This window comes from Podarcis cretensis (assembly GCF_951804945.1).
Source record: "Podarcis cretensis genome assembly, chromosome: 11".
Classification (NCBI taxonomy): Eukaryota; Metazoa; Chordata; class Lepidosauria; order Squamata; family Lacertidae; genus Podarcis; species Podarcis cretensis.
This window is the reverse complement of record NC_137180.1, coordinates 2,743,333-2,756,525: the sequence shown is the minus strand read 5'-3', so window position 1 is coordinate 2,756,525 and position 13,193 is coordinate 2,743,333. Positions and strand designations below refer to the sequence as shown.

At 40.6% G+C, this 13,193-nt stretch overlaps 1 protein-coding gene across 1 annotated transcript in view; it reads right to left on the bottom strand.

Annotated features, from left to right (window-relative positions):
• LOC307226965 (cytochrome P450 1A1-like) overlaps window positions 1-12,516 on the bottom strand; it is a 28,201-nt gene extending 15,685 nt beyond the window's left edge. The window contains exon 1 of the mRNA XM_079995950.1: window positions 12,152-12,516. Within this exon, the coding sequence (XP_079852076.1) occupies window positions 12,152-12,199 (48 nt within the window). The 5' untranslated portion in view covers window positions 12,200-12,516. The remainder of the gene's footprint in view (window positions 1-12,151) is intronic.
• Window positions 12,517-13,193: the final 677 nt, after the last annotated feature.

The window sequence follows — 13,193 nt, the reverse complement described above, 5'->3', positions numbered from 1 at the left end:
GTTTTTTGGGGGGCACACTGTAGAATGTCCATAGGAGAGGTCCCTTTACCTTTTGAGAATCACTGTCTCCTGACCATTTTACATCCCACTGCAAGACAGTCAGTCTTGCTTTGCAGCTGCTGCACTGTGAGTAGAAGAAAATGTCAAGGGATCACAGACCAGTCCACGCAGCTAACATATATAAAAGGATGAATGTTACCGCAGCAATGTAAAATGATCAGGAGACAGTGATTCTCAAAATTACTATGATGTAACTCATTAGAACAACTTAAAGGTAAAGGTAAAGAGACCCCTGACCGTTAACTCCAGTCACAAACGACTGGGGTTGCGGCGCAAATATCGCTTTACTGGCCAAGGGAGCCGGCATTTGTCCGCACACAGCTTCCAGGTCAAGTGGCCAGCGTGACTAAGCCGCTTCTGGTGAAACCAGAGCAGCACATGGAAACACCATTTACCTTCCTGCCGGATGGGTACCTATTTATCTACTTGCACGTTGACATGCTTCCGAACTGCTAGGTTGGCAGGAGCAGGGACTGAGCAACGGGAGCTCACCCCATCACAGGGATTCGAACTGCCGGCCTTCCGATCAGCAAGCCCAAGAGGCTCAGCGGTTTGGACCACAGCGCCACCTGCATCCCAGCACAGCAACTGGGTGGTAGAAACATAAACAGCATAACAGTGCCCCCAGCTCCCAACTCCTCTAGACTGTCCAGAAGGAAATCATGGTCAATGGTATCAAAAGCCACTGAGAGATCCAGCAGGAGCAGGAAACAGCTTTCACCTCTGACCCTAGCCCGCTGGAGATCTTCGACCACAACAAATGCTTGGAAATAGAATGCAGGATGATGCCTTTCTCTGATACACTCCTTTTCCCACTCAGGGAATCACATTATAGGGACAGGTGCCAATGCTGTGAAGGCCACCACTGTCAAGAACTACTGATCATCAGCCACCACCACCAAAACCTGCTTGCAGGAAAGATGTCAACCCGTCACAGTATCTCCAGGATCAGTATACAGTAGAACCTTGTGTTACGGACAGGATCCGTTCCGGAGGCCTGTCCATAACACGGAACTGATGCAAGCCGAAGCGCCACAGCGAAACCCGAAAGTAACCTGTTCTGGTACTTCCGGGTTGCCACGGGACGCAACACGAAAACACGTAACCTGAAGTGGACACAACATGAGGTATGACTGTATACTAACTCAGACTAGAGCCCCTCCTCCTCACCCTCTCACCACAAGCCACTTTTGTATTCTACAAAAATACAAAGTAGAACATAAGTGACTTGAAGTGACTGTGTGTGGGCACCAAGCTAGCCAGCAGCCCACTGAGGAGACAGAGATACCACTATCAGAAGAGCACCATTACACACCACTATGCACCAAAGGCCAGCACCACCCACTAAGGAATGTGCCATAATGAAGCATTCAATGTTTCTCTCTTTTGTGAACATGAAAAGCAAAACCAAGATGAGGAGGGACTGCAGAACAAAGCAAGCATCTTCTGCCAGTGCAGAAAGGAGGCCTAAGAGAAGTAGAAGTACAACAATCTGGTGCTCACAATACTGGGAGCTCCAGCATCCTTGATGACCAGCCATGCTAGCGGGGGCTAATGGGAGTTCCAGTCTAACAACAACTACAGGGTACCAGGTTGGGAAAGACTGAGTGAGCCTATTTTCTTAATTTTTTTTTTAGCTGGTAGTAATTCAATGAAGAAATCAAAGAAATAGTCACTGTAATTCTAGAAGATCAGACAAAATTTTTGCATTGTGGGGAGCAGTATTGCATTCACATTGGGATGGTAGATTGTTTTTTAAAGGCACGATATCTATTTCCCCTAATTAACTTCCTCAAATAATTCAGAAAAAAGTCCAAGTTTGTACAACAGAAGTTTAAACAGAGTGAATGCTCAAATATTTTTTTTGAAATGGATAACTCTGAACTCTACACCACTCCTTATTAAAAGGTTTCTGTTTCAGGGACTTCAGTTTCTGTTGTCTTCCAAGTGTGCTGCTGTATCTGAAGTTTCTTATTTATTTTCTCCTTTCAAAGACTAATCTGTCAAAAGACTTGAGTAATGCAGTAGTACTTAGGAGTTAATGATTTTTCAAAAACAAAAAATGCAAGTGTTTGTTTCTAAATTTGCATAGACAGGGTATTTCCAAGGTATTTCTCAGACTGAAGAATGTCTACCCAGATGCTTAGAAAGTTGAGGTAATTTTAATATGCTTTAGTATTTTAACTTCTATATCCTCAAGATATGTTTGGGATTTTTTTCTAGATTTTCTTGTTTTATCTTTTTGTAGTTTTTTTTTTACAATCAAGCGGTGTATAAAGTTTATGAAATAAATAAATAAATAAGAGGGGTGTCTTTTATTTATGAGATTTCTGCCCTTTACCAAGGTAGGTTAAACCATATATATATAGATATAGATATAGATATAGATATATAGATATATATATAATGTGAGATTATAAAACAAATGAAGCAGTTGCCACCATAAAACAAGACAAATTAAAAACAGTTCCATATATAAAATAATACAAAAATTAAAAACAATTCAATATATAAAAACAGTTCAAAATAGTTCCACTACAGAATCAAAATGGGATAAAGATCTTCCTTTAAGAGGCTTGTTGAAGGAGGATGATCTTCTGTATTTGTCAAAAAGACAACAAAAACGGTACCTGATATATCATGAGAGAGTATACCAAAAGGTTGCTGCCATAACGCTAAAGGCCCAATTCCTATATTATACAGAACAAACCTCCTGAAAGGATGTTGTCTATGGGAGGTCCTCTACTGCACAGCACAGGAATCAATGTGGTATACAAGGGAGGCATATACAGTACCTTCTCCATTATATGTATGATAATGAAAAAGCAACATATGGTTGCAACCCCCTTAGAACTATTTTCCTGGAGTATAGGTGCAGTCCTATATTACACCAGGTCATCAGCTGAGGGGCATTAGAATGAGGTGGGAGGCTCTTGGCATCAGCAGAAGTGAAGAGCCACCAGCAACATACCCAAGAAAATGTCTGTGAGCACTGCAGGATGGCTCAACCAGCTAAGCATCTCTGCTGGTCATGCTCCAGCTAAAAATGGGTTGGATTCGTAGGCAGAGTCTGGTGTGGTGCACAGGGGAGAAACACACCTATGCTGGTTCCTAACCCCCTCTTGTTGTGCAAACATGCCTGCAAACAACAGAAATATACACCAAGACAGGAGCTGGCACAAGTGCTGCACCACCACCACCACCATTGACTCTAGTGGGACTTCTACCTGAAATAGCGTCTCCACCCCCATCGTTCTGGTCCAGCTCTAAGGACCTTATGGAGCTCCTCTCACTGTGAGAAGTGAACCAGGGAACCAGGCAGAGGGCCTTCTCAGTGATGGCTCCCTCCATGTGGAACGCCCTCCCATCAGATGACAAGGAGATAAAGAACTATACAGCTTTTAGAATGCATCTGAAGGCAGCTTTGTATAGGGAACTTTTTAATGATCAATGTTTTATGATGTTTTTATATATGTTGGAAGTCGCCCAGAGTGGCTGGGGCAACACAGTCAGATGGGCGGAGTACAAATAATAAAATTATGGTGATGATTATTACTTACCCATCCTGCCACATTTTCCTGGCGTTTCTCCCTCCCAAGTCTGGGATGGTTTGGAAATCGCAGACCTCATACCACTAGATCAGGGGCACATCAGAGCCCACAGGCACTGATACACAAGTCTGCTCATCACATTTACCAATCCAGATTTTTTATTTTATTTTATTTAAAGATTGAGTGACAGCTTTAAGTAGCCTGGGATGAATAGTAAGAAATCTTCATTTTGGATTGTTAGTCATGGCATTTGTTTAATTTTTTAAATTTAAGTATATGTTTAACAGTGGGAGAAAACAATAAATCTTTTTGAAAAAACACACCACCTTCCTACTCTTTAAAACTTATAGAAATATGTAGGTTTGGATCCAAAGGTATCCCTTTACACTTGGAATGCATCTTGAGATCAAGCCATGGTTTTTTAAAAATTATTATTATTATTATTATTAGAATTGTATATTTGTACTTTCATGAAGTAAAATATAAATTAAAAGTGTCAATCTGTGCAATTGAAATATTTTAAAGCATTTAGCTTGGTTCCTTTCTATAAATACTTCCCTGCAAAAATATAGAAATGTGATTTATATTCTAGAAAGTATAGAAAAATATAATTCCTTTGGATTTAGGACAATTATAGCTGTGTTCCAAAAATCATATCAGGAAATATGTTACTTTGAAATCAGGGGTAGAATTTGGACGCAACAATTAAATAACTTTCTCATCATATTCTTCCAGCATTCTGATAGGAAGCAGGCAGAGAGGAGAGGGAAGATGAGAGGAAAGCTCTGACTCCTGAGTCCAAAGAATGGGAATTACATATATTCTAAAAAGAGATGCATTGGAACAGGGCTGTCTTTAGCATATGTGGCACCGGGGTGCAAAGATTCACCCAGCACCCCCAAATTAACTTTTATTGAGCTTTTTGAGGGAGGGGGGAAGCCACGGGAGAGACAGGAGGGAGGGCGGAGGGCGAGGCTCTGCCCCTGCTCTGCAGTTGCAGGCGCCGTGTCCATTTTTGCCACAGGTACCTGCTGGGTGCTGAAGTCCCATCCCATAGTTGGGCTTGGCAGGCACAGCCATGGCGGCCTCAGGCGGATGGGCCTCGCCACCTCCATCCTCACGTGGCAGGAGCAGGCCAGGGAGGAGGCAGCCCCAGCGCCCGCTTTTGCCTCAGCACCACCTCACAGAAACGGCTCAGCTGGCCCTTCTCCTGTGCCCAAGCACCGCCGGGTCCTGGCAGTTATTAACCCACCTGCCCTGCGGTGAAGGAGGACCCACCTCTCGCTCACCCAGACCCAGGGATCAAAGTGGCGTTGGTGGCCTTGTTGCTCAGTGTGAGTGGTCCTCCTTTCGGCAGCTCTTTTCCTCAGGTTTCTCAGCACTTCAATCCCCCCACTTTTTAATACAGTATACAAATCACACAACACAAGGCCACCTGCAAATAAATGGTGTCTGTCATGACACTTCAGAGGAAATGAGATTAAACTACGGTCAGATTAGCAATGAGGAAAGGAAAAGGAAAGGGAAAAAATGCAAGGTTTAAAACCTGTAACAACGACGCAGCGGAAAAAACCCTGCTTTTGTTTCCTGACCCTTCGGGAATATTGACACTATGGAGTAACAGAACGATGGCGGGAGTGGGGACTTTCGCTCTATTGCTTTTCACTGCTGCCAATTGAGAGGGAACAGTATACAGTAGGTATGCATTTGGCACCCCCTGAATTCGGCGACCGGGTGCCCTGCACCCCTTGCACCCCCAGGTAAAGACGGCCCTGCATTTGAAGCTTCAACTAGAAAATCTGTAGCCATTATAGAAAACCATATTCCAGTTAAGCGTTCATCAATTACACACACACACACAAACACACACACATAAACACACCAATGTCCAATGTAATATGGCATTATACAGTGCTTTTTTTCTTAAAAAAAAATGTCTAGAGGTACTCTCATTTTCCTACTCATATTGAAATACTGTCCCTCAATGAGGCCAAACTTAGATTCACAAAATGTTTAGGGGTATGCGTACCTCTGTACCCCCCCCCCCCGAAAAAGCACTGGCATTATATATTTGTTCCAAGTTGAGGTGATATATCACATTTGACCAATATTGCTAATATGTGCTAGCTGCACACATTACCTTGGTTCTGCACAGTGCATTCCTTGATACCTTCCACCTGTCTGTCTTGCCTGCCATTGCAAAGTGGTCAAGGGCAAAAGGTGTTTTTCTTTCCAGTTAACATTTGTCCAGCACTCTGCAGCCTCCCTGGTTGCCCACACTTACTGATTTGGAAATGCGTCACGAGTTTTGGTTGAAGCTAGGGAGGCTGAAAATTGCAGACCACTAATGAGATGGTTTGTAGTATATAATAATGGATATTCACAAAAACCCCTCTTGCACCTCAAAAGTAAAGTAAGCACATTTTTAAAAAGGATGCACTCAGCCCCATCTACCACTCCTCATAATCTCTGAAAGACACACACACAAATCAGATCAAATTTCTGAAAAAGAAAATTGAATGAGTAAATAGTTGAGGACAGCCTTATACTGAATCAAACAACAGCCCATTCAGGTCACTATTACCTACACTGGCTGACAATCCCTCTCCAGGGTTTCTGATGAACATTCCCAACTCTACCTGGAGATATTGAGGATTGAAGCTGGGATTCTCTGCCCGCAAAGCAGATCACTCTCTTTTGGCACATCGTTGAACTCAGTAAATTATATTTTACCTTGCAGAACTGCTTGTAAAGTCCTGCCATCTAGATAAATCCTAACATCTTGCCATCAGCAATTCTGCAAGGAAGATTCTCAAAAAAATTCATACTTAGAAATGCATAAAACAGGTCAAAACTATTGCACATGTTCTATTTAGCTGCCCATTTTACACAAAAATCCATGATAAACATTTAAACTCCATGCTGTAAAAAGGTTAAATTGTCCTGACCTCTGCAGGGTTTCCTTTCTACTCAACAGTCGGAGAATGAAGCAAAATTTATGAGCGATGCCATGAAACTATGTCGCCATAAGGCATTTTTTAACATTATTATGTCTGTATTAGCTTTATCTTAAAGTAACTCCTTTTAGGAACAGATGCCAATTTTATGTTTTGATTTATATACTTTTGTATCTTCTGTAAAGGTGATTGATTGATTGATTCATAAATTGTGTTGGGCTGAAGGTGGGTCAGAGCTTCTCATTTGCCTTCCCAGCAAGTGGATGGCTATTGTTTACTGTGAGACAGAAAGGGACAGGTGGTGAGGAGGTCAGGATGGTGAAAAGTCACTAGTAGAGCCACTTTGAGCCATGCTGACCTCCTTCTAAGCAACAGCAATGCGCTGGCCAGAAAGCAAGCATACCAGTTTCACCCCACAATCCGCTTCTGGTGTGCAGTATCAAAGACATGCCATCCAATGGTCAACAAGAAGGAAGAAAGACCCCCAATTTGTAACAAAAGTGAGAAAAATTTAGGAGATTTATCAGATTAAGTAAATACGGCATCTATGGTAGAAAAAAAAATGCTTCTTAACTGCAAACCATTCTATAACACCTCTGCATTTAGAAATGTAATTAAATAGAAGACTGATGCAAACAGAAGGAAGTTATAGTAAAAAAAATATTCAAAATATAAATACAGCAATATTAAAGCAAGGGAGTCAAAACACAGAGGAATGAGATTAATTTGAAAAACATAATTTGGTTTACTCAGAAGAAATGGAATAAAATTCTCAGGAGTTTCAGACATAGATTTTCATTATTTACAAAATACAATGAGGTTTCCTTCAAGAAAATGCTGCAGTGAATGATCTCCAAAAAGTTAAATAAACTGCAGATATTGTGCTTGTACCAAAGATAAAGGGGGGAAATGCAGTACATAGTCGCTTAAATATATTTTACTGATTATCCAAACCCAAATAACAAGATCATTAAAATCTAGACTGTGGTCTAGTAATTTTTAGAAGCATGTTCACCAAAATGAGCTTCCCCATTTATGGACAGCCATGGTATATTGGAATGAATGAAGCTCTTCACATGTGCAATGGAACAGTTGTATATCGCTAGACCAGGACTCTGGTTTAATTTTTTAAAAATGCATGTAATCATATTCTCACTGTTAATATAAATGTAAGGTAAAGGTAAAATGTAAAGGACCCCTGGACAGTTAAGTCCAGTCAAAGGCAACTATGGGATTGCAGCGCTCATCTCACTTACAGGCCAAGGGAGCAGCACTTGTCCACAGACAGCTTTCTGGGTCATGTGGCCAGCAGGACTACACCGCTTCTGGTGCAACTGAACACGATGACGGAAGCGAGAACGCACAGAAACACTGTTTACCTTCCTGTCACAGCGGTACCTGTTTATCTACTTGCACTGGCATGCTTTTGAACTGCTAGGTTGGCAGGAGCAGGGACCAAGCAACGGGAATTCACCCTGTGCGGATTTGAACCGCCGACCTACTGTTCAGCAAGCCCAAGAGGCTCAGTGGTTTAGACTACAGCACCACCCGCATCCGCAAAATGTAGCTCTTATTTGGATGAACCAAGGACTATAAAAGCATTTTTATCATCAATGTATAACAGGTAATGAATCAAATTTATGACCTGGTAAATTTAGACCACAGCCAAAGAAGTGATAGGTGTTTGCTTAGGGCTCCATATGCAGAAGGTGGCCGCATGACTCGGAAAGCTGTCTGTGGACAAACGCCGGCTCCCTCGGCCTGAAAGCAGAGATGAGCGCCACAACCCCAGAGTCACCTTTGACTGGACTTAACTGTCCAGGGTCCTTTACCCTTTTTACCTGTTATTGGGGGGGGGGATCTGGACAAACAAAGTTGTTGAGCTTTTGTCAGTGATCACCCACTTGCCCCCCCCCAAACTGGCTGCTGCTACCACCAAGAGCCGTCCGCACTAGAGCCTGAGCTGCCCACGTACACACACTTTTTAACCCCCCCAAAAAACCTCGACATTTGCTTACAATTGTAAAATTCCCCTGGAAGGGCATGTAGGCCCCCCAAAAGAGGATATGTCTGGGATTTCCCAGACATTTGGCAACCCTATGTTTGCTATTTCTGTCACACCTGTTTCCACTGCAGAAAAAACAGGCTGATCTTGCATTTAAATAGCAGCTTGTTTCTTGGGTGTTGTGAGTTATTGTGTCAAGGGAAGGTTCTGGCTTCCCACAGAAATCTCCCTCACATGAACCTAGCAGCCATTTTTCATAGTTAACAAATCATTCCCTTGTAAATATAAAATGTTGGTATCTGTAGGAGTAAATATCACATTATTACTTTGCTTTGTATCTTCTAGTTTGTTCACTTCCAATAACAGCTGTTATCGTGTAGAGCGGGGGAGAGAAGTAATTCAAAATATAATCAAACAGCTTTTCATTTCATATTTTTTCAGGGGCATCAAAACAGGAGTTTTGATCAACCCAAAAGTTCACATCACACAGTGAACAGACCAAGGTGGTGAATCTTTTGATGTTCCTCAAATGTTGGCTAATATAACTGGCGTCTCTCCTCCAGCATCATATACAACATTTTGGAAGGAGAGCCCAGCATACGGAGGGGGACTCAGGATACAGTGCACAGCTCTCAGAGCTGGGTGAAGACATGATGTGGCCCTAAGCTATCCCAAGTTTAAGAAGCCCCATAGTATTACCAAAAATGTACGGTATATTATTCTTACTGAAATGACAAAAAAAGAGAAATAGAAATATTTGCATACACAGTCAAGGGTGCACCTAAAAACTAGTGTGCTCAGTAGGAAAAACGTGAGACTTTTAATCTCAGGGTTGTGGGTTCGAGCCACATGTTGGTAAAAGATTCCTTCACTGCAGGGGTTGGACTAGATGACCCTTGCGTTCCCTTCCAACTCTACAATTATAATGTAAAACTTGAAACTTCACCTTTTTTGTATGAGGAGGCAACTCATAATCTGAAACCCTAAGTTGTAGTTTACATAAATTGTGTGTAAATCTGACACTGATTGCTTGCCATGACACTTGTAATCATTTATTTCCCCCTTTTCCACATTCCTACAGCATGTAATACTAAAATGTAAGAACTGGTGTTTTTGGCGGGGAGAGGGGGTCCATTGTTTCATAATTCAAGGAATTTAATAAATGCATTTGGTGCACAAATCTGAATTGGTTAACATGGGCAGTTAGCACAGATTAAGGCTGCAAATCTATACATTCCTGGAAGTTATTGAGACTTCTTTCCTAAAAGGCATAAATACGTAATTGTGCTGTAAGCCTACATTCCTAGTCACATATACATTGGATAGTCATTTTGCTATCATTGATAACTTCTAACACACGGCACCTAGGAAACACTCACTTACCAAGGAGTAAACAAAACACATTAAAATCGCTGGCATTTACTTTGAGTAGATTGGCCTACTTGCTCTGTCAATGAAAATGATTATGGTTATGACTTTGAGTTAACCAGAAGGATTTTTCCTTAAGGACACTTTTCCCTTTTAGTCACGATGAGAATTAGTTTTATGGGTTGCTAAATTGTTACAGCATTTTTTCCTTGTCGTTACTAGTTATCATGTATTTTCATTTCCTAAAAGAAACAAATCTATATGATGTCTATAGTCCTTCCCAACTCTACAGTTCTATGATTCTACAATTCTAAATCAGTATCATGTAGCGCTATAAAATTATTTTGCAGTTCTGAGTACTATGAGAGAATAACAACTTTTTAAATCAACCACCCCTTGGGAAGATTGAGGATAATGTTGAGGAGTTTCATTTGTGTAGAAGCCATTTTATTCTAGTCTGAGGTGAGAGGGAGATTTAACATGTTCCTAAATTGTATTTATCTGCTTTTGGGTACCAAAATCAAAGGTTAAGTTATGTGCACTTAAACCCAAACTGTTTGGGGCTTGCCTAACATTCTCCACATCAGTTTGTGATTTTTCTAAAATCTCCATATAAATTCATCATGTATGTAATTTTCACTAATATATGCACACTTCACCATAGTATACACATTTTTTAGTCATTTTTAGTCATTTTAAGGCAAACTGCCTTAAAAAAATGAGAGGTGTGTGAATTTTGAAAGATGGCTGTGTTTTGGTTCGTGTGTTGTTTTGGAAAATGTGAATGACATATTCTTGCCTTTAAATGCAAACTGAATCAATTTTTTTTATTTTTTTTTGCATCTTGATGGTGTGCACACATATGCATGTCACTGTATGCCCAATGACAAGTGTTCTTCAGCATTAAGTCCTGCACCTAAGAAGAAAGACGGCTCCACAGGACACAAAACTGCAACTGGTGAGCAGACATTAGTACACAGCTTGATTAAGTAAAAGAGATTTGTGTCTGTTTTATCATTTTTAAGAGAGACAACTACAAGTTTCTCATTTGAAAGCAAACCCAGAATAGAATGGCTTTGAAACAATACCAAAGAAGCATTTTGAATCTGCAAAACTTTTATGAACAAACATCACTTCTTGCCACATTTTCACACTGTTTTTCACTGCTCTGCCCTAAACCTAATTGCATTGCATGGGATTCTGCCAGTGCTGGAAGAGTCAAGTGACCAATCTCATTCTTATACATACAGATTTTGCAGTCTGTGGAAACACTCTGGATTTTTATGGGGTTGAATACCAGCCCACTTATATTTATATATATAGTCCCCCCACAATCCGTTTCCCTTATTTTGATGCCACTGTGCCCAAGAAAGTCCAGCACAAATAACAGGCTGAATAGCAATGCTCAGAAAGAAGCATACAAATTTCATCTATATAGCATAAATAACCTGAAACTCTTTTAATAATATTCCAGTTTCTGGAGGTCAGAGCCAGATTTTTATCCATTTATACAAAATCAGTACATGATGCAATCAACTTCAAGCTCAAGAAGAAAGGTTCCACGGAGATCAATGTGATTGAGACAGAAGTGCTATCTGGCAGAAAAATAAAAATAAATAGCGTACTATATAATATGAATTCCACTTAATGAATGTATAAGACAGCTGAAGCAAATTATAGATTATTGGTAAAATAACACCCATCTGTATTACACACTACCTACTCAATAATCAAATATATCAAAGCATTCAATTAATATGCCCTGGCTGAAAAAGAAAAAGGTTTCTGTTCTGCATTCCTTTCCATGCTTAAAGTTGCTGACTGATTAGACTTCAACACAGCATTCCAGTTTAGTACAGCAATTGCCTAACTGCCTCAAGAACAGTCCTAAATCAAAAGTGACCCCAAATAAAATAAATACCAATTAATAGTAATCAATTGTTTTGCAAATGTTCAATGTTAAAAGTCTTTTTCAGGCAATACACAAGGCCCTCTGCAGAGAGTACATCTGTTTGCTGAGGTACTATTTCAGCTTCCACAAAGCCCACTTTTAATAAAACAAGAACAGCATTATTCCCATGATTAGAGAATGTATCTTAATGGGAAATGGCCACTCACAATCCAAGCCTAGCTAGCAATTTCATTTCAGCCACATTTTGCTGAATATTCACAAAAGTCTTATCCAACCTCCAGCTTCATGCTTCTGTTACCTGCTTTAAATTGCTGGATCTCGAGGCTCTAAATGTTAAATAGAACATCTCCAAGTACAAGCGCACATGAAGACTTTGTCCTGGCTGTCGTCATCACTGTTTTCTGGATCTTCGGTTGGGAAAACCACTGGAAAGTCAGCGCTTTCACTCCACTCATCTTGCTGCCTTGAAGGAGGGTAGCTTCCCATAGCGTCACCCTGGATGCCTTTAGCCTGACAGGATTCATGATCTTGACTGCAAATCTGATTAAATCCAGCATTAGGAGATGAGGTGGATGTGCCAAACATCCTAAATGGGAGTTCAGAAACAGAGAGAACAATTTTCTGGGAAATTCCTGTTTACCAGCATCTGAAAATGACTCACCAGTTCCCTTTTGTTTGGGGAAGGCAAACTTTTAAAGCGCCCCCCCCCCCCCGGTGATTATAAGCCTTAGCACCAGAGATGGTTGCTTGGCAACACATTTAGCCCTATCCTAACTAAATCTCTCCTGAAAAGCCACAGATTCACTTTGCACAGCAGAAACAGCCAACAATATACTGTGCCACACAGTCTTAAATTTATTCAGGTATTAAAGTACTTGAATGATCCATAAATTGGTTTCCTAAACAAAGCCCAAATATCTTCTACAGTTTGTATGGTTAATTCAGTTACATCTCTCTCTTCACCCCCTTTTTAAATCAACCATTCATTTTCTTTAGCGGGGGGCTGGCAGGAACAAAATCACAATCTGTTTTAGAATACAGGTCATCTGAACAGATGATAGGCTGCGTTAGTCAGCCATTTTCTTTCAAAGCAAGGATCTGCCATGCTGCCATGTAGACAGAATGTGCTTCGCTTCAAGAAATTTGTGTGGGTTTATCTTAATGTCATGTGAGGCATAATTTAAGTTTCACATTTGAAAGTGGGCTATATTGATTCTTTTATATATATATATATATAATTTTTATTATTTTTCCAATTTTAAGACAAAACAACATACATACATCAGCAAACAAAAACAAACACACAGATATAATTTCATAACCTCATTTTCATAAGCCTT